The 21,702-nt window shown below is 39.4% G+C and overlaps 1 protein-coding gene across 1 annotated transcript in view; it reads right to left on the bottom strand.

Moving 5' to 3' along the window:
• Positions 1–21,702, bottom strand: part of LOC126482097 (dynein axonemal heavy chain 7-like) — a 482,833-nt gene that overhangs the window by 353,179 nt on the left and 107,952 nt on the right. The window contains exon 7 of the mRNA XM_050106073.1: positions 20,873–21,100. Coding sequence (XP_049962030.1) covers positions 20,873–21,100 — 228 coding nt within the window. The remainder of the gene's footprint in view (positions 1–20,872; positions 21,101–21,702) is intronic.

The following is a 21,702-nucleotide window of genomic DNA, read 5'->3' as shown; positions in this document are numbered from 1 at the left end:
CCCGTTATCCACCAGGCCTCAATCTCCGCTAATTTCAAGTGGCCGCCACTCATACCTCACCTGTCATTCAACAACATCTTTGCCTCTGCACTTCTGCCTCGACTGACATCTCTGCCCAAACTCTTTGTCTTTAAATATGTCTGCTTGTGTCTGTATATGTGTGGATGGATGTGTGTGTGTGTGCAAGTGTATACCCGTCCTTTTTTCCCCCTAAGGTAAGTCTTTCCGCTCCCGGGATTGGAATGACTCCTTGCCCTCTACCTTAAAACCCACTTCCTTTCGTCTTTCCCTCTCCTTCCCTCTTTCCTGATGAGGCAACAGTTTGTTGCGAAAGCTTGAATTTTGTGTGTATGTATTTGTCTGTTTGTGTTTCTATCGACCTGCCAGCGCTTTCGTATGGTAAGTCACATCATCTTTGTTTTTAAATATATTTTTCCCGCGTTGAATGTTTCCCTCTATATATATATATATATATATATATATATATATATATATATATATATGCTTGTTTTTTATATATATATACATAAAGTTGATGTGACTTACCAAATGAAAGTGTGGCAGGTCGACAGACACACAAACAAACACAAACATACACACAAAATTCAAGCTTTCGCAACAAACTGTTGCCTCATCAGGAAAGAGGGAAGGAGAGGGGAAGACGAAAGGAAGTGGGTTTTAAGGGAGAGGGTAAGGAGTCATTCCATTCCCGGGAGCGGAAAGACTTACCTTAGGGGGAAAAAAGGACAGGTATACACTCGCACACACGCACATATCCATCCACACATACAGACACAAGCAGACATATTATTTTTTTTATATATAATTTTTCCCACGTGGAATGTTTCCTTCCATTATATATATATATATATATATATATATATATATATATATATATATATATATATATATATATATATATATATATATATATATATATATATATAAAAAGAAAGATGATGAAACTTACCAAACAAAAGCGCTGGCAGGTCGATAGACACACAAACAAACACAAACATACACACAAAATTCTAGCTTTCGCAACCAATGGTTGCCTCGTCAGGAAAGAGGGAAGGAGAAGGAAAGACAAAAGGATATGGGTTTTAAGGGAGAGGGTAAGGAGTCATTCCAATCCCGGGAGCGGAAAGACTTACCTTAGGGGGAAAAAAGGACAGGTATACACTCGCACACACACACATATCCATCCACACATACACAGACACAAGCAGACATTTGTAAAGGCAAAGAGTTTGGGCAGAGATGTCAGTCGGGGCGGATGTACAGAGGCAAAGATGAAGTTGAAAGACAGGTGAGGTATGAGCGGCGGCAAATTGAAATTAGAAATTAGCGGAGATTGAGGCCTGGCGGATAGCGAGAAGAAAGGATATGCTGAAGGGCAAGTTCCCATCTCCGGAGTTCTGACAGGTTGGTGTTAGTGGGAAGTATCCAGATAACCCGGACGGTGTAACACTGTGCCAAGATGTGCTGGCCGTGCACCAAGGCATGTTTAGCCACAGGGTGATCCTCATTACCAACAAACACTGTCTGCCTGTGTCCATTCATGCGAATGGACAGTTTGTTGCTGGTCATTCCCACATAGAACGCTTCACAGTGTAGGCAGGTCAGTTGGTAAATCACGTGGGTGCTTTCACACGTGGCTCTGCCTTTGATCGTGTACACCTTCCGGGTTACAGGACTGGAATAGGTGGTGGTGGGAGGGTGCATGGGACAGGTTTTACACCGGGGGCGGTTACAGGGGTAGGAGCCAGAGGGTAGGGAAGGTGGTTTGGGGATTTCATAGGGATGAACTAAGAGGTTGCGAAGGTTAGGTGGACGGCGGAAAGACACTCTTGGTGGAGTGGGGAGGATTTCATGAAGGATGGATCTCATTTCAGGGCAGGATTTGAGGAAGTCGTATCCCTGCTGGAGAGCCACATTCAGAATCTGATCCAGTCCCGGAAAGTATCCTGTCACAAGTGGGGCACTTTTGGGGTTCTTCTGTGGAAGGTTCCGGGTTTGAGGAGATGAGGATGTGGCTCTGGTTATTTGCTTCTGTACCAGGTCGGGAGGGTAGTTACGGGATGCAAAAGCTGTTTTCAGGTTGTTGGTGTAATGGTTCAAGGATTCCGGACTGGAGCAGATTCGTTTGCCACGAAGACTTAGGCTGTAGGGAAGGGACCGTTTGATGTGGAATGGGTGGCAGCTGTCATAATGGAGGTACTGTTGCTTGTTGGTGGGTTTAATGTGGACGGACGTGTGAAGCTGGCCATTGGACAGGTGGAGGTCAACGTCAAGGAAAGTGGCATGGGATTTGGAGTAGGACCAGGTGAATCTGATGGAACCAAAGGAGTTGAGGTTGGAGAGGAAATTCTGGAGTTCTTCTTCACTGTGAGTCCAGATCACGAAAATGTCATCAATAAATCTGTACCAAACTTCGGGTTGGCAGGCCTGGGTAACCAGGAAGGCTTCCTCTAAGCGACCCATGAATAGGTTGGCATACGAGGGGGCCATCCTGGTACCCATGGCTGTTCCCTTTAATTGTTGGTATGTCTGGCCTTCAAAAGTGAAGAAGTTGTGGGTCAGGATGAAGCTGGCTAAGGTAATGAGGAAAGAGGTTTTAGGTAGGGCGGCAGGTGATCGGCGTGAAAGGAAGTGCTCCATCGCAGCGAGGCCCTGGACATGCGGAATATTTGTGTATAAGGAAGTGGCATCAATGGTTACAAGGATGGTTTCCGGGGGTAACAGACTGGGTAGGGATTCCAGGCGTTTGAGAAAGTGGTTGGTGTCTTTGATGAAGGATGGGAGACTGCATGTAATGGGTTGAAGGTGTTGATCTACGTAGGCAGAGATGCGTTCGGTGGGGGCTTGGTAACCAGCTACAATGGGACGGCCGGGATGATTGGGTTTGTGAATTTTGGGAAGAAGGTAGAAGGTAGGGGTGCGGGGTGTTGGTGGGGTCAGGAGGTTGATGGAGTCGGGTGAAAGGTTTTGTAGGGGGCCTAAGGTTCTGAGGATTCCTTGAAGTTCCGCCTGGACATCAGGAATGGGATTGCCTTGGCAAACTTTGTAAGTAGTGTTGTCTGAAAGCTGACGCAGTCCCTCAGCCACATACTCCCGACGATCAAGTACCACAGTTGTGGAACCCTTGTCCGCCGGAAGAATGACGATGGATCGGTCAGCCTTCAGATCACGGATAGCCTGGGCTTCAGCAGTGGTGATGTTGGGAGTAGGATTAAGGTTTTTTAAGAAGGATTGAGAGGCAAGGCTGGAAGTCAGAAATTCCTGGAAGGTTAGGAGAGGGTGATTTTGAGGAAGAGGAGGTGGGTCCCGCTGTGACGGAGGACGGAACTGTTCCAGGCATGGTTCAATTTGGATAGTGTCTTGGGGAGTTGGATCATTAGGAGTAGGATTAGGATCATTTTTCTTCGTGGCAAAGTGATATTTCCAGCAGAGAGTACGGGTGTAGGACAGTAAATCTTTGACGAGGGCTGTTTGGTTAAATCTGGGAGTGGGGCTGAAGGTGAGGCCTTTGGATAGGACAGAGGTTTCGGATTGGGAGAGAGGTTTGGAGGAAAGGTTAACTACTGAATTGGGGTGTTGTGGTTCCAGATTGCGTTGATTGGAATTTTGAGGTTTTGGAGGGAGTGGAGCTGGAAGTGGGAGATTGAGTAGATGGGAGAGACTGGGTTTGTGTGCAATGAGAGGAGGTTGAGGTTTGCTGGAAAGGTTGTGAAGGGTGAGTGAGTTGCCTTTCCGGAGGTGGGAAACCAGGAGATTGGATAGTTTTTTAAGGTGGAGGGTGGCATGCTGCTCTAATTTGCGGTTGGCCTGTAGGAGGATGCTCTGAACAACAGGTGTGGATGTGGGAGAGGAAAGATTGAGGATTTTTATAAAGGATAGGAGTTGATGGGCGTGTTGATTGGCTGAGTGGATGTGTAGGTGAAAGATTAGGTGGGTGAGGGCAATGGATTGTTTGGTTTGGAACTGGTATAGGGACTGATGGAAAGAAGGGTTGCAGCCAGAGATGGGAACTTTAAGTGTGAGGCCTTTGGGGGTGATGCCAAATTTGGCACAAGCCCAGGAAGTTGCAGCTTAGCTTGTCACAGAACTTTCAAAGTCTCTGGTTCAGTTCTTCCACTCAAGTCAGTACCAAAGAGTCACGATCAGTTCTGGAGACAATGATGCAAATTGTGAGCTTTGTTGAAACTCCATACACAAGGCTGGTCTTATCAACATTCTGTGCCACTCACTGGAATGACTCCCCCCCCCCCCCGATTCCCCCCCCCCCCCAACCCCCCCCTGACCCCCCTCCCCTCAGATGACAGGTATCATTTGTTCCAAGATGTGCCACAATATGCAGTTGGTTGCAACCTGTCCCCCCAATGGCTTCTGGAATAGCCTTTTCAACATGTTGAATGAGGCTCCCAGGCATACACACTGAGTGCACTTGGTGTCTTTTCCTGTTTCTTATTGCCATTTCCCTAAGGGTATATTTGAACTGCAGGTGATTACTAGACCCCTATCCTTTTACATTTGCCTCCTGCTCATACTGGAAAAAACAGGTCCCCAGGTGAAGTGTGTCCCATGGGTCAGTTTCAGTTTCAGTGAAATACAGCACCTCAAACTTGCTGGTTAGGGGGATTGGTACAACACTCTGAGTCCTCCCTTGTTCCTGTCCACCCTGTACAGGATGCTTAGATCTACCACTGATATACCACTCACAGACAAGTGGATGGATAATGACAGGTCATGTACTTTCTGCAGGGAGACAGGATCCATAGGAGAGGATAGTACTTGAGATACCTCTGATACAGGTATCACAGGTACATCACTCTTGGGAGCTCTTCCAACACAAAAATTCGCAGCAGCTGTCAATCATTTGACAGCAATCATGGCAATTTCCAGCTGCTTATGAAAGTTGACCAACTCATCTCATGTTTGACAACAGCATTTACAGTGGGGCAGTATTTCGGTTGGTCAAATGTATTACATGGCACTCAACAAAGGACTTTAAGTTAAACCTGCTGATTATCTTTTAATCTGTAGAGCTAAAAAGTTGCTAATTCCCTACAAGAATTGAAGCAGATATACAAAAATAGATTTCTATTAAGGCAACACAAAAACCTATATTAAAAATTACTAGTTTCCTAAAACATTTTGATGTTAATTATAGTTGTTAGCAAACTCAAAAGCTGAATTAATTTACAATAAATGAAGAAATATATAGGGCTTCTCTGCCTGAGGGAAAACTAAATGTAACACAAAATGTTATTTAGAAAATCTGACGCAGTCACTAAATCACAAACCATGATTCGTTACAGACGGATCATAGATTATACAAAGGACAATGGTACTGGTAGCTTCTGAAAATTCTCAAAAACACATGTTTATTAGGTTGATATACAATGAAATTGAGGGGTGATCTCTACTTTGGCTGAACTGTGAACCAAAAATGCTGATTTGTTGAAAATTAAATTATACATCCAAACCAATTGTATCACTAATTTACAAAAATATAGTTTTGTAAGCATCTTAAAATTCTGAAGCTAACCTATTTCTCATGAAATTGTACAATGAAATTAGAGAAAGATTTTTTGAATGCAGATAGTCCTACTCTACTTAAATTTCTTAAAAGAGCACACTCTAGTTTAAGCCTACAATTGAAGATTACATTAGCAGTTTATTGTGGCACTCGCGAATTTTCAAAATTTCACAAAATATCACAACGCAAACGAGTACTAATGCAATCAATGAAAAATTATGCAAAAGAAGCAATACAAACAGTCAAATATGTGAATATTGAACTTTAATTTGACACATGATCTTGTGAAAACCGTTTCACACAAGGGAAAATTTGTTAAGTCGGTTTTTATATATAAATAAATGTGCATATTGCACTTTCCGGGCTTTTGTGCTTGTTCTGCAATCTTCTTGTATCAAATCCATATTTACTAATAGAATATTCATTAAAATATTTCTCTTTATTGCATGGCCTCCCACTGATAAACACTTACTCTTTCAATAAACAACTGTGTAAAGGAACAAAAGTTCATTTTGACTACTTTTTAAAAACAGAGTTACACAACATGAATTTAGAGAGTTTATTAAAAGCTTTCTATTTCTTTCTCAAAAGTTAAAATAATTCAGGTCTGTATCAATGTTGTTGTTGTTGTTGTTTTCAGTCCTAAGACTGATGCTTATAGATGTTGACACTGAAATTATTGGTATATCTGAACACTTCTTAAATAAGGAGATAATTCAGAGGCTTCCTTTACCAGGATACAGGTTGGCTGGCAGCTTTTCTAGGAGCTCTTCGCGGTGTGGGGGAGTAGCCATGTATGTGAAAAACGGTATCCCATTTGAGTCAATTGATGTTTCAAAGTACTGCACTGAAAAGGTGTTTGAATGTTGTGCAGGTGTGGTTAAATTTAGTGGAGCTAAACTTCTTACTGTTGTTATTTATAGATCCCCAGACTCCGATTTCACAACATTTTTGCTAAAGCTAGAGGAGGTTCTTGGTTCACTTTATAGGAAATACAAAAAGTTAGTTATATGTGGTGACTTCAATATTAATTGTATAAGTGATTGTGCAAGGAAAAGGATGCTGGTAGACCTCCTTAATTCATATAATCTTATGCAAACCGTATTCTTTCCAACGAGAGTGCAAGGGAACAGTAGAACAACCATAGACAATATTTTTGTTCATTCGTCATTATTAGAAGGGCATTCTGTTAGCAAAAAGGTGAATGGCCTTTCAGATCATGATGCACAAATTTTAAGTCTAAAAGTTTTTTGTGCTGCAACACATGTTAAATATAGTTACCAACGTTTTAGGAAAGCTGATCCAGTTGCTGTACAGACTTTTGTAAACCTTATCAAGGAACAAGAGTGGCAAGATGTTTATAGTGCTGATACAGTAGACGATAAATATAATGCTTTCCTCAAGACCTTTCTCGTGCTCTTTGAAAGTTGCTTTCCGTTAGAACGTTCAAAACAGGGTGCTAGCACAAACAGGCAGCCTGGGTGGCTGACTAAAGGGATAAGAATATCTTGTAGAACAAAGTGGCAATTATATCAAAACGTTAGAATCAGTCAAAATCTAAATGCAGCAGCCCATTACAAACAGTATTGTAAGGTGCTTAAAAAAGTTATTAGGAAGGCAAAAAGTATGTGGTATGCAGATAGAATAGCTAAGTCTCAGGATAAAATTAAAACCATATGGTCAGTCGTAAAGGAAGTGGCTGGTCTGCAGAGACAGGTCGAGAATATAGAATCAGTGCGTAGTGGGGATGTCCGTGTTACTGATAAGTCGCATATATGTACAGTACTTAATAACCACTTTCTGAATATAGCAGGTGAACTAAATAGAAACCTAGTCCCAACAGGGAATCATATAGCGCTCTTAGAAAAAAGTGTTCCGAGACTGTTACCTGAAATGCTCCTCCATGATACTGACAAGAGGGAGATTGAGTTAATAATTAAATCACTAAAGACCAAGAACTCTCATGGATATGACGGGGTATCTAGCAGAATACTGAAGTATTGTTCCACGTATGTTAGCTCAGTACTTAGCCATATCTGTAACTTTTCCTTTAGGAGTGGTCGGTTTCCTGACCGATTAAAGTACTCGGTAGTGAAGCCACTTTATAAAAAGGGAGACAGGGATAATGTTGACAATTATAGACCTATTTCTATGCCATCAGTGTTTGCTAAAGTTATTGAGAGGGTTGTATATACAAGGTTACTGCAGCATTTAAATTCACATAATTTGCTGTCAAATGTACAGTTTGGTTTTAGAAACGGTTTAACAACTGAAAATGCTATAGTCTCTTTTCTCTGTGAGGTTTTGGACGGATTAAATAAAAGGTTGCGAACGTTAGGTGTTTTCTTTGATTTAACGAAGGCTTTTGACTGTGTTGACCACAAAATATTACTGCAGAAGTTGGAACATTATGGAGTAAGGGGAGTAGCTTACAATTGGTTCGCCTCCTACTTTAAGAACAGAAAGCAGAAGGTAATCCTCCGCAATATTGAGAGTGGTAATGATGTTCAGTCCCAATGGGGCACTGTTAAATGGGGCGTTCCCCAAGGGTCGGTGCTGGGGCCACTGCTGTTCCTTATTTATGTAAATGATATGCCTTCTAGTATTACAGATGATTCAAAAATATTTCTGTTTGCTGATGACACCACCTTGGTAGTGAAGGATCTTGTGTGTAATATTGAAACATTATCAAATAATGTAGTTCATGATATAAGTTCGTGGCTTGTGGAAAATAATTTGATGCTAAATCACAGTAAGACTCAGTTTTTACAGTTTCTAACCCACAATTCAACAAGAACTGACATTTTAATCAGACAGGATGGGCATGTTATAAGCGAGACGGAACAGTTCAAGTTCCTAGGCGTACAGATAGATAGTAAGCTGTTGTGGAAAGCCCATGTTCAGGATCTTGTTCAGAAACTAAATGCCGCTTTATTTACCATTAGAACAGTATCTGAAATAAGTGACATTTCAACACGAAAAGTAGTATACTTCGCATATTTTCATACGCTTATGTCATATGGTATTATTTTTTGGGGTAATTCTTCTGATTCAAAAAGGGTATTTTTGGCTCAAAAACGGGCTGTTCGAGCTATGTATGGTGTAAGTTCGAAAACCTCTTGTCGACCCCTATTCAATAGTCTGGGAATTTTGACATTGCCCTCACAGTATGTATTTTCTTTGATGTCGTTTGTTGTTAGCAATATTAGCTTATTCCCAAGAGTTAGCAGCTTTCACTCAGTTAATACTCGGCAGAAATCAAATCTGCATGTGGAATGCACTTCCTTGACTCTTGTGCAGAAAGGAGTGCAGTATTCTGCTGCATCCATTTTCAATAAGCTACCACAAGAACTCAAAAATCTTAGCAGTAGCCCAAACACTTTTAAGTCTAAACTGAAGAGTTTCCTCATGGTTCACTCCTTCTATTCTGTCGAGGAGCTCCTGGAAGAGATACAAAATTAAGCAAATTCCAGTGTACATTTTTTGATTTTCTTTATTTAAACTAACGACTTGTCGCCTGAATATGTTTCTTATATTTCATTTTATCTGTTTCTACAATCGTGTTATAATTTCATGTATTGACTCGTTCCATGACCATGGAGACTTCTCCTAAATGTGGTCCCACGGAACAATAAATAAATAAATAAAATAAATAAAAAATTTGATGCAGCTCTCCATGCTACTCTATCCTATGCAAGCTTCTTCATCTCCAAGTATTTACTGCAAACTACATCCTTCTGAATCTGCTTAGTGTATTCATCTCTTGGTCTCCATATATGATTTTTACCCTCCACGCTGCCTTCCAATGCTAAAATTGTGATCCCTTGATGCCTCAGATCATGTCTTATCAACCGGACCCTTCTTCTTGTCAAGCTGTGCCACAAACACCTCTTCTCCCCAATTCTATTCAATACCTCCTCATAAGTTATGTGATCTACCCATCTAATCTTCAGCATTCTTCTGTAGCACAACATTTCAAAAGCTTCTATTCTCTTCTTGTCCAAACTATTTATCATCCATCTTTCACTTCCATACAAGGCTACACTCCATACAAATACTTTCAGAAACGACTTCCTGACACTTGTATATAAATTCGATGTTAACAAATTTTTCTTCTACAGAAACGCTTTCCTTGCTATTGCCAGTCTACATTTTATATCCTCTTTACTTTGACCATCATCAGTTATTTTGCTCCCCAAACAGCAAAACTCCTTTACTACTTTAAGTGTCTCATTTCCTAATCGAATTCCCTCAGCATCACTCGACTTAATTCGACTGCATTCCATTATCCTCGTTTTGCTTTTGTTGATGTTCATCTTATATCCTCCTTTCAAGACACTCTCCATTCCGTTCAACTGCTCTTCCAAGTCCTTTGCCGTCTCTGACAGAATTACAATGTCATCGAGAACCTCAAAGTTTTTACTTCTCCTCCCTGGATTTTAATACCTACTCCGAATTTTTCTTTTGTTTCCTTTACTGCTTGCTCAATATACAGATTGTATAACATCGGGGAGAGGCTACAACCCTGTCTCACTCCCTTCCCAACCGTTGCTTCCCTCTCATGTCCCTCGACTCTTATAACTGCCATCTGGTTTCTGTACAAATTGTAAATAGCCTTTCACTCCCTGTATTTTACCCCTGCCACGTTTAGAATTTGAAAGAGAGTATTCCACTCTGCACTGTCAAAAGCTTTCTCTAAGTCTACAAATGCTAGAAATGTAGGTTTGTCTTTCCTTGATCTTTCTTCTAAGATGGAAATGAGCGTTTGGCGTCATTGGCCGGGAGGCCCCTCGCGGGGCAGGTCCGGCCGCCATATCGCAGGTCTTATTACAGTCGGCGCCACATTGGGCGACCTGCACGCCGGATGGGGATGAAATGATGATGAACACAACACAACACCCAGTCCCTGAGCGGAGAAAATCTCCGACCCAGCCGGGAATCGAACCCGGGCCCAGAGGACGGCAATCCGTCACGCTGACCACTCAGCTACTGGGGCGGACTCTTCTAAGATAAGTCGTAAGGTCAGTATTGCCTCACGTGTTCCAATATTTCTACGGAATCCAAACTGATCTTCCCCGAGGTCAGCTTCTACCAGTTTTTCCATTCGTCTGTAAAGAATTCATGTTAGTATTTTGCAGCTGTGGCTTATTAAACTGATTGTTCGGTAATTTTCACATCTGTCAACACCTGCTTTGTTTGGGATTGGAATTATTATATTCTTCTTGAAGTCTGATGGTAATTTGCCTGTCTCATACATCTTGCTCACCAGATGGTAGAGTTTTGTTAGGACTTGCTCTCCCAAGGCCATCAGTAGTTCTAATGGAATGTTGTCTAATCCTGGGGCTTTGTTTCGACTCAGGTCTTTCAGTGCTTGGTCAAACTCTTCACGCAGTATCGTATCTCCCATTTCATCTTCATTTACATTCTCTTCTATTTCCAGAATATTATCCTCAAGTACATCGCCCTTGTATAGACCCTCAATATACTCCTTCCACCTTTCTGCTTTCCCTTCTTTGCTTAGAACTGGGTTTCCATCTGAGCCCTTGATGTTCATGCAAGTGGTTCTCTTTTCTCCAAAGGTCTCTTTAATTTTTCTGTAGGCAGTATCTATCTTGCCCCTAGTGAGATAAACCTCTACATCCTTACATTTGTCCTCTAGCCATCCCTGATTAGCAATTTTGCACTTCCTGTCAATCACATTTTTGAGAGGTTTGTATTCCTTTTTACCTGCTTCATTTACTGCACTTTTATATTTCCTCCTTTCATCAATTAAATTCAATATTTCTTCTGTTACCCAAGGATTTCTACTAGACCTCGTCTTTTTACCTACTTGAGCCTCTGCTGCCTTCACTACTTCATCCCTGAGAGCTACCCATTCATCTTCTACTGTATTTCTTTCCCCCATTCCTGTCAATTGTTCCCTTATGCTCTCCCTGAAACTCTGTACAACCTCTGGTTTAGTCAGTTTATCCAGGTCCCATCTCCTTAAATTCCCACCTTTTTGCAGTTTCTTCAGTTTTAATCTACAGTTCATAACCAATAGATTGTGGTCAGAGTCCACATCTGCCCCTGGAAATGTCTTACAATTTAATACCTGGTTCCTAAATCTCTGCCTTACCATTATATAATCTATCTGATACCTTCTAGTAATTCCAGGATTCTTCCATGTGTACAACCTTCTTTTATGACTCCTGAACCAAGTGTTAGCTATGATTAAGTTATGCTCTGTGCAAAATTCTACCAGACGGCTTCCTCTTTCATTTCTCTCTCCCAGTCCATATTCACCTACTATGTTTCCTTCTCTCCCTTTTCCTACTCTCAAATTCCAGTCACCCATCACTATTAAATTTTCGTCTCCCTTCACTACCTGAATAATTTCTTTTATCTCATCAAACATTTCATCAATTTCTTCATCATCTGCAGAGCTAGTTGGCATATAAACTTGTACTACTGTAGTAGGCATGGGCTTCATTTCTATCTTGGCCACAATAATGCGTTCACTATGCTGTTGTAGTAGCTTACCTGCACTCCTATTTTTTTATTCATTATTAAACCTACTCCTGCATTACCCCTATTTGACTTTGAATTTATAAGCCTGTATTCACCTGACCAAAAGTCGTGTTCCTCCTGCCACCGAACTTCACTAATTCCCACTATATCTAACTTTTACCTATCCATTTCCCTTTTTACGTTTTCTAACCTACCAGCCCGATTAAGGGATCTGACATTCCACACACTGATCCGCAGAGTGCAAGTTTTCTTTCTCCTGATAACGACGTCCTCCTGAGTAGTCCCCGCCCGGAGACCCGAATGGGGGACTATTTTACCTCCAGAATATTTAACCCAAGAGGATGCCACCATCATTTATCCATACAGTAAAGCTGCATGCCCTTGGGAAAAATTACGGCTGTAGTTTCCCCTTGCTTTTAGCCGTTCGCAGTACCAGCACAGCAAGACCGTTTTGGTTAGTGTTACAAGGCCAGATCAGTCAATCATCCAGACTGTTGCCCCTGCAACTACTGAAAAGGCTGCTGCCCTCTTCAGGAACCACACGTTTGTCTGGCCTCTCAACAGATACCCCTCCGTTGTGGTTGCACCTACGGTAAGGCCATCTGTATCGCTGAGGCACGTAAGCCTCCCCACCAACGGCAAGGTCCATGGTTCATGGAGACTATAGACTACACATATTATCTGCTGTTGTATGGCAAGTATATTGTTCTATAAATATTAATCACAGCACACACCATATCATGTTATAAGGAAAAAAAGGTAAGACTTTACTTTATCCTCAGTGCATATTGATGATTACTCCTAAGCATTACTATTTTATCATAGATATGGCTACGTTATGTGATGAGTTTAAAATTAAAAATAATGTCATGTAAAATGAGACACAAATATTAATGTATAGATCCATACATAGTTGACTAAGACTTTACCCATTAGCGCCGTGCGTTGCCATATGGCAACGTTTGTAACACTTTTTTAAAATCGTTGATTCCACGACATCAACGAAGCAAGAGTGTTGGCAGCACTGGATTCCATTCCACAAGACTGTAAAGATTACTACAGTGCAACAGTTTTAACAATACATTTAAATTCTGCGGCATAAGCAGTGTTGGAAGTCACTGTTTGCTGAATGACGAAGAAAAATGGAGTATAAGTTCGAGTAAGTATGTTTTATACAGTAACTTACAATACATAATTTGGCTTTTTAGTATGGTTGTGCTTTAAATACTCAAATATATATTCTTTGGAGGTTACTGGTTGCTGTGAAATAAATTACGTTCATTATGTTGCCATATGGCAATGCTAGGTCGTTGTACTCAGTAAAAGGACGAATTTTTTCTTTTTTGTTTTAGAACAGGTTTCTTGCTTGCTGAGGCACTGGAGACTCTTTATAATGATGATATTGAAGGTGATGTGTTTGTTGAGCCCCCAGATCCGAATAGAGAAGAATGATGGATTATTGTATGTGCGGTGGCTGGATAAATCAGTTGTCACAATGATCACTTCTTCATGTGGTACACAAGAAGTCGGCCAAGTCAAGAGATTCTCGCAACTAAAAAAGCAAAGGATTCCCAGACCAAAACTGGTAGCCAAATATAATACATATATGTGAGGTACTGATCAGATGGATCAGAATCTAGCATGCTATTGCATTGCACTAAGAAGCAAGAAATGGTACCGGGGTCTCTTTACATTGATGTTAGATGTCACCATACAAAACAGTTGGATTTTGTATAATAAAGCAAGAAACCAAACTATTTCTCAGCTTGATTTCAAGAGAGAAGCAGCAACAGTGTACTTGCAAAGACACCAAGCTTTACCAAAAGGAGCAGGGAGACCATCTGCATCAAGAGCATATTGCGACAACCGCATATCAGATTCATTTAGGTTTGATAAGATTGACCACCTCGTCCAGCACACAGAAGGAAAGAAGAAGAAAAGGTGTGCACACAAGGACTGTGAATCTATTGTGAGAACAATGTGTTCAAAGTGTAATGTGGGATTGTGTACTTACTGTTTTATTCCATTTCATGTAAATTAATGCTGAGCTCAAGGTTTGATTTTTGATTATTAATTGTACTGTGTTATAAAGTATCAGTTGTATGATGAAGACTGAATAATAAATTTGCACAAAACTTGTGTATGTAATAATATATTTTTAAATAACCTACTGTTTTAGTTGAAGTTGTAATCCATATAAATTTAGGTAGTGAAAGCGCTTGGCGTTGCCATATGGCAACACAAATATCTCACTAATGGAGGTAGTGACTTTTGTCAAAACAACTCTGTTGTGTAAATTTATGCCTTTTACAGACATAATAACGCAATTTTTTTTAAAAAAATCACGAAAAAATTAATTCTGGCGCTAATGGGTTAATATGTTACAAAAGATATGTAAGTGAATGAATATTGTGTGGCTGTTGCAAGGTTCCATAATGCCACTAATCAGTTTTATTTATAGTTGTCTAATTCAGTTATGTTGTATTTTGTAAATCTGAAACTAATCTGTGCTGCCAAGGCACTGTGTGAAAGTAGTACAAAATACAGTACCTATCACCCTGGAGTGCTCACTACAGGAACAAATGTGTGTCATAAGCTGTAGTATAAATACATTGGGCAGAGAACCTGAAGTTAGTAATCAAACAAGTCTCAACCCTTACTTTGATCCATAACTGAGCATTGTGTGAAATTTGACTACATAAATATGATTTTTACAGTGCGATACTAAGGTTATAGATATAAATTATGGTAAAGAATCTGAGAACTACTGTGTGGTTACAGTATGAGAGAGCAACATAGATCATATGAGTTGTTTGAGTTTTATAAATAAACTAGCTTTCTGCCCACAGGTTTGCCCTCTTATGGGTATGTAACATTTACTTCACACACACACACACACACACACACACACACACACACACACACACACAGAGAGAGAGAGAGAGAGAGAGAGAGAGAGAGAGAGATTTTCACAGATATTATATGTATGTTTCATCTTTATGTGCACCAAATTTTGCTATGCAGTTTATATAACTATTTATTTGTACATGATAACTTGTGGATACAGTAAGATGTTGGACACAATTTAACACAACGCTGTTCCTCTTATTGTAAAACATCATCATTGATTACTTGCAATTACAATAGAGATTACTGGTCCACTATTATTTATCAATGAACTCTATCAGGCTATCACAGTAATGGTCAATTACAAATGCCTTCACTGCAGCTTTGAACCCTAGAATGCTGCTTATTGCCTTTATGTTATTTGGTAATTTTCTAAATATCCGTTTTCCAGGATGAAGAACTCTATTTTGGCACAGCCTAGTGTTCATTTTATGCATATGGAAGCCACTTTTTTTCCCTGTAGTTTGGGTGTGAACATATTCATTCTTCAGGAAGAGAGTGTTATTTTCTATCACATACTTGTTTATCAGTACTACTGTTTCATATACAGTGAAGGAAAAATCTGCAATTCTAAGAAGGTGTTGTGTGTCATAAATGAAAGTTGGTAGATGAGTTTATACACCTGAAGTATGACAGCTATTAAGATTTTGAAGTGAGTCGATATTAGTCATGATTGCCTTTCAGGTGACAATGATGCTATTATCAAGATCTTACTGAGTATGAGAAGATAGATGTTTCTTCTGCAATACTGCAGAAAGACTTGGCAGGAATGTAGCTACTGTTCATGATTGTTGGCAACAGTGGTCAAGAGTATATATGGTCACAAGAAGACCAGGCTCTGGATGGCCATGTGGCAGTAAGAAAAGGGAAGATCATCATGTTTGGCATATGGTTCTGGCACATTGTACTGCATCTGCAGCAGCAAACCACAGTGCAAAAAGAACTGTTAAAAATCAGTTACTTCAAGGACATCTCCAAGCCAGATGCCCAGTTGCATGCATACCACTGACCCAAACCACTGCCATTTGTGAGTTCAGTGGTGTCAAGTGAAAGTTCATAGGAGTACAGAGAGGAAGTCTGTTGGGATATCTAACGACAGCTTGTTCTGCGTCAGTGTCAGTGATAGCTGTGTGTTGGTTATGAGGAGGCCAGTTGGAGGCCAGTAACCCTACTACCATGTGCTAGACACACTGTACCTATACCTGGAGTTATTGTCTGAGTTGCAATTTCATATAACAGAAAGAGCACTCTTGTTGTTATCCCAAGCACCCTAACTTCAAATTTGCATATTAATCTGGTGATTTGACATGTTGTGCTGCCATTTATAAGCAGCATCCCAGGGTGTGTTTTACAAGAGGATAATACTTGCCCACATACTGCTGTTATAACCCAACACATTCTACAGAAAGTCAACATATTGCCTGGCCTGCTCAATCACCAGATCTGTCTCCTATAGAGTATATAATGGCACTTCATCAGGTGACAACTCCAGCATCATTCACAAACAGCATTAACCATCCCTGTATTGACCAACCTGGTGCAACAGGCATGAAACTCCACCCCACAAACTGACATCTGGCACCTGCACAACACAATTTACACTGGTTATTAATGTACCAGCATTTCACATTTTCAATGACTTATCTCATGCTTACATTAATCTGTGATCTTGCAATGTTAATCTCTCAAGTATGTTATATAATGAAGAGGATAGATTGCTGCTCACCATATAGTGGAGATACTAATTTGCACACAGGCACAACAAGAAGACTGCTAGGCATGTACATTGTCAGCCAAAAGGCCTTCTTCTGAATTACACAACATAAACACACATTCATACAAATGCATACTCACAGATACAGGACCACTGTCTCTGGCTGCCAAGGCCAGACTGTGAGCAATAGTAAGTGATGGAGAAGTAATCTGGGTGACGAAGGTAAGGAGGAGCTTGGGGCAAGTAGGGGGAGGGATGGCAGGTTACGGGTGAGGGACAGTAGTGTTCCTTATGGGAGAATACAGATATGGGGTGGGGAAAGGGGAGGGCAGCTAGGTACTGTCAGGAGGTTAAATGGGTGGGGTGGGGGATGGAAAAGGAGAGAAATAAAAAGACTGTGGGTGCGTTGAAGAACGGAAGGCTCTGTAGCACTGGAGTGGAAACACGGAAAGGGATAGGTGGCTGAAGGACAGTGACTAGAGAAACTTGAGGCCAAGAGAGTTACAGGAATGTATAACATATTGCAGGAAGGGTTCCCACCTGCAAAGTTCAGAAAAGGTGGTGTTGGTACGAAGGATCCAGGTGGCACAGGCTTTGAAACAAGTCACTGAAGTGAAAAACATTATGTTGGGGAGAGTCTTTAGCATCTCTACGGTCCAGCTGTCATTATTCCATCTTGGATCTTTTGTTACTTACATATATTATGTAGACAACTATATTACCAACATTTCATTACTCTAGATGAATTACTTTTTGGTGCTGAAATTTTTTTCCTATCAGTGTATATGCAGGCATGGAAGTGGAGGGATTTGCATTTTTTTGAAGAGTGGCTTGAAGACATTACCTTCTATAATTATGACTGAATATTTGCATAGTACTCACATTTTAGGCAGTCTTTTTTTCAGCACCTTTCTAGGATCCTCATCACATACCAAGATTTACTCAGTTTTTTGATGAGTTTGTTGATATGCATTATCCACCTGACATTATCCCAGGCTGAGAGCCTGAGAAACTTTTTCAGGTCAACTCCATTTACAGCTCTGTCTGACAACTGGATATTTATAGTTTATACGACCTTTGCCTTGACATTATGGAAGTTGAGTGCTTCATTTTTCCATCATTTGTAATGGCTTTATTGTGTGTGAATTACTCTGCTATACTGTCCGTTATCTTTGTTATGTTTTCTATTTTTGAATTGATGAGAAATTTTGTTGTAAGTATTTTGACAATGTATGTCAATTACATACAGAAGCAGCAGCACTGGTCCCAGTACAGATACTTGAGGAACACATATTTCATCAGTTGGTAATCTGATGAATGGTTTGTAATATAGTTGCATTCAGTGTGATGTATTTCCACTGTTTGTTCACATCCACAAAGTTATGTCCTGATCTGGTCACTAGATGTGCCTCTGATGCCAAGTCGATTTAAGTTATGTACTAGTGCCTCAGGATCCATAATACTGAATGCATTTGACAAGTCATGGCATAAAACAGTAATATATTCAGCACTGTCCATTTTCTCACAAATTTCATTATGAATTCATAGATAGTAGTATTGATTGATTGGTTCTTTTTAAACTCATGTTGTACTGTTGACAGGAGTTGGTGTTTTTGCATATAGCCTGGATATAGCCTATAAGTCTTTCGTGGAAGACCTTCTCTAAAATTTTTGAGAATCCAGACAATAGGACTACTGGTCTGTCATTGCCAACTTCTTCTGCATTTCCTTTTTTGTACATTGGTTTCAATGTTGTAATATCTTGACAAGAAGGTAAAGCCCCTGAAGCCAGTCAACTATTGCATAAATGTGTTAGTGGCTTTCAATCATTTCACTATTCTTTTTATTACTTTATCATGTATACCATCTACTCTCAAAGACTGTTTCATTTTTAAGATTTTTATAACAGTCTAGATTTCTTCTGCAGTTGTTGGATACAGACACAGTAAGGTGGCAGGCTGTTGATCTTAAATGATGGCACTGTTGCATTTTGGTAAGTTGGAGTAACCTTACTGATTAATTCTCCACTTACAGTCATAAAATAGTCGTTGAAGATACTTGCAACTTGGGTTTGTTATTTTCTCTTTCTCTTGAGATAGTTTTTCCGTAGTGACATTACTTGTCTATTGTTTCAGGACTTTCCACTGTTTTATCTTAATCCTGTGGAAACCTGTAATTTTGCCTGGATAAGAAGTATGAAAACAGCTGGGCACAAATAGTTCAACTATTTAAGTGTCAAAATGGAACAAAAACTTTTTACATTTGTAATAAAGTCAATATTTCATAATCTGGCTGATGCAATAAATGACACAAGTAACAAACAGATTCACTTCAGTATACTTACAGTATTTCAAGTCAAATAAATACAGGGAAGAATTATCAACAGATCACTTTCAAAGATTTTTACATGTCATCCTTTCTCATGCCCACCTCCGACCCTAAAAGTAGCAGGGTATCTGTATTACTCCCACAGTACTTTTATACAAATCATTTATCATGTATACACTGAGTTTGGATGAAATTGTTTCAGGTTGTCCTGAGTTATATTTTGGTCTCAACGATCTTATTTTCCATCCTCAACCATAGGTATCACTGGTTTTCTTGAGTTATGCTTTTATATCACATCTCTTCACCTCAATCCCCAGCCATAAGTGTGCTAGGGGTGTCTTGCTGCCTTTTTAAATTTCTCCGAGTAGATAATGATATGTCTGCCAAGCTTGGAAAAAATTGCTGCAGGCATAACATAGTTGTGTCACTGTCTTTACTGTCCCCCAAAACCCTAGGGGCTAGAGGTAAAAAATCATTGAGACTGTCAATACTGAGCCTAGTGGTGCCAAACACTACAGATTTAATACCAGTATTGGTTATTATCATATGTTTGTTACATATCAAAACTTATCATCTGCAGGTCTAGGCATGGTAGGACTATAATACTCACACAGTATTTTTACACACATAATGAATATATATATATATATAAAACAAAGATGATGTGACTTGCCAAACGAAAGTGCACGTCGATAGACACACAAACAAACACAAACATACACACAAAATTCTAGCTTTCGCAACCAACGGTTGCCTCGTCAGGAAAGAGGGATGGATGTGGGTTTTAAGGGAGAGGGTAAGGAGTCATTCCAATCCCGGGAGCGGAAAGACTTACCTTAGGGGGAAAAAAGGACGGATATACACTCGCACACACACACATATCCATCCACACATATACAGACACAAGCAGACATATTTAAAGACAAAGAGTTTGGGCAGTGGGTGTTGCACAGTTTGTCAATTCACTCTACATTCTGTTAATTTCAAACTGAAATCTCTTTTATATTGTTGTTTAGGCAATGCTTTCAAAGGATTACGATAGTGATCCTGAGTTTTATAATGAATTTAGCAGCTCAGAAAGTGAAGAAGAATGTTATGTACATTCATTGGAGACTGAAAGTGATGGTAGTTCGTCATTTCAGTGACAAGTGCTCACCAGTGGTACAAGATTAATACATCCACTGTGCTCCAGCCAACTGCTCCAAGATTTATATTCACAGGAAACCATTGTGAAATACATTTTTAGACCTCATAGCTACACCAAAACTAATAAATGAGTTCAAGTCTCAGGTTATTATAGTCAAAGTCCAGTACAAGAGTATACTTGAGATTTTATTATTGGTGATTTTCAAAATTTTGTAACTCATTATTTTCAGCATTATAAGCCATCTTTATAGGTCTATATGTAATGTCATTCATTATAGGAGGCTTTTATTTAATAAAAAATATTATTTTTGAACATAATTTGAAGAAAAAAATTGTTAAGTTAAGGGGTTAAATGTGGATATAATTTAAAGAGAAACATTAATGGGGTAATATTTGACTGTCACTAAAACGTTCCTTATTTCTCCTTTAGTACAGAATTATTGTCGCTGAGTAACAAGATCACCTTTTGCTGCATTTTAAACTGCTTGTGTAATACCTCGAACACAAAAATAATCTGCAATGAACATCAGCAAATAGCAGAACCCTAGGTAACCTTTTACAAAATTATGAAAGTTGTTTATTTTTCAGGTGGTTGATGTTGCTGGAAATATGGCACTATAATAATAAACTGAAATAATACAATGGAGCAAATTACATGCATATTTTTCCTAACATAAACTGCTCAATAACAGCTCTTACGATATATTAAAAATTGTAATTATTACCTTGGAAACACGCTCATATACGTCCATTGCAGTCACCCACAGACATATTGCTTCAGCAGCCTTTGATGCTTTTCCTATAGCTTGAGCATTAAACTCTGGTTTTTTTATTTCAGCTCGAACTTTCTTCATAATGGCAGGAGGTATGTTGTCTTTGTCAAATGTTTTAAGGTTGAACAGAAAGCGAAAATCTGCAAGAAGCTTTTTAGCTGGTCCCCAGTAGTCATTTGACTGCAAAATAAAAAGATTCAGTGAAAGTGAAAGTTGCATAATGAAATGTTCGGATATTTAAAAAAAAGGAAACATGAGACTAACTGCACTTTTCAACAAAGTTCTTAACTTTTTCCATACCAGTATTCAAAATTAATTTTTCTGTATATGTCACAGCATTCTTACAGTTAATTTACATAAAAAGTTTCTCTAGATTAATTTATTCCATTCAGGAACAAATTGTTATTTTTATAAAAAGACAAAGTAAGATAATACATGAAGTATTTCACTTAAAATTCAATAGAACTTTTTTAATTATATGAATTTTTGCTATGCAAGGAATCGTAATACTGAAGAGAGTATATGGGTATACTGATTGTAGTTTTCTTTTGTTTTGAAGATTTAAAATAGTACTAGGCAATATATTTGCTCATTTGATACATGCATTAGTGAAGTGGCCACATAGAATTATTACCTGTTTTCATTAATTTACTACACTGCTGGCCATTAAAATAGCAAGACTGTGAAGGCAGCATGAACCAAAGAACAAATTGGTATGAAGTGTACTACATGTTTGGATATGCAAACCATTGACATTTTAGCACAACTGCATGATGTAGTTT

The sequence above is a fragment of the Schistocerca serialis genome, chromosome 5 (assembly GCF_023864345.2).
Source record: "Schistocerca serialis cubense isolate TAMUIC-IGC-003099 chromosome 5, iqSchSeri2.2, whole genome shotgun sequence".
NCBI lineage: Eukaryota > Metazoa > Arthropoda > Insecta > Orthoptera > Acrididae > Schistocerca > Schistocerca serialis.
This window is presented reverse-complemented; position numbering and strand designations above follow the sequence as displayed.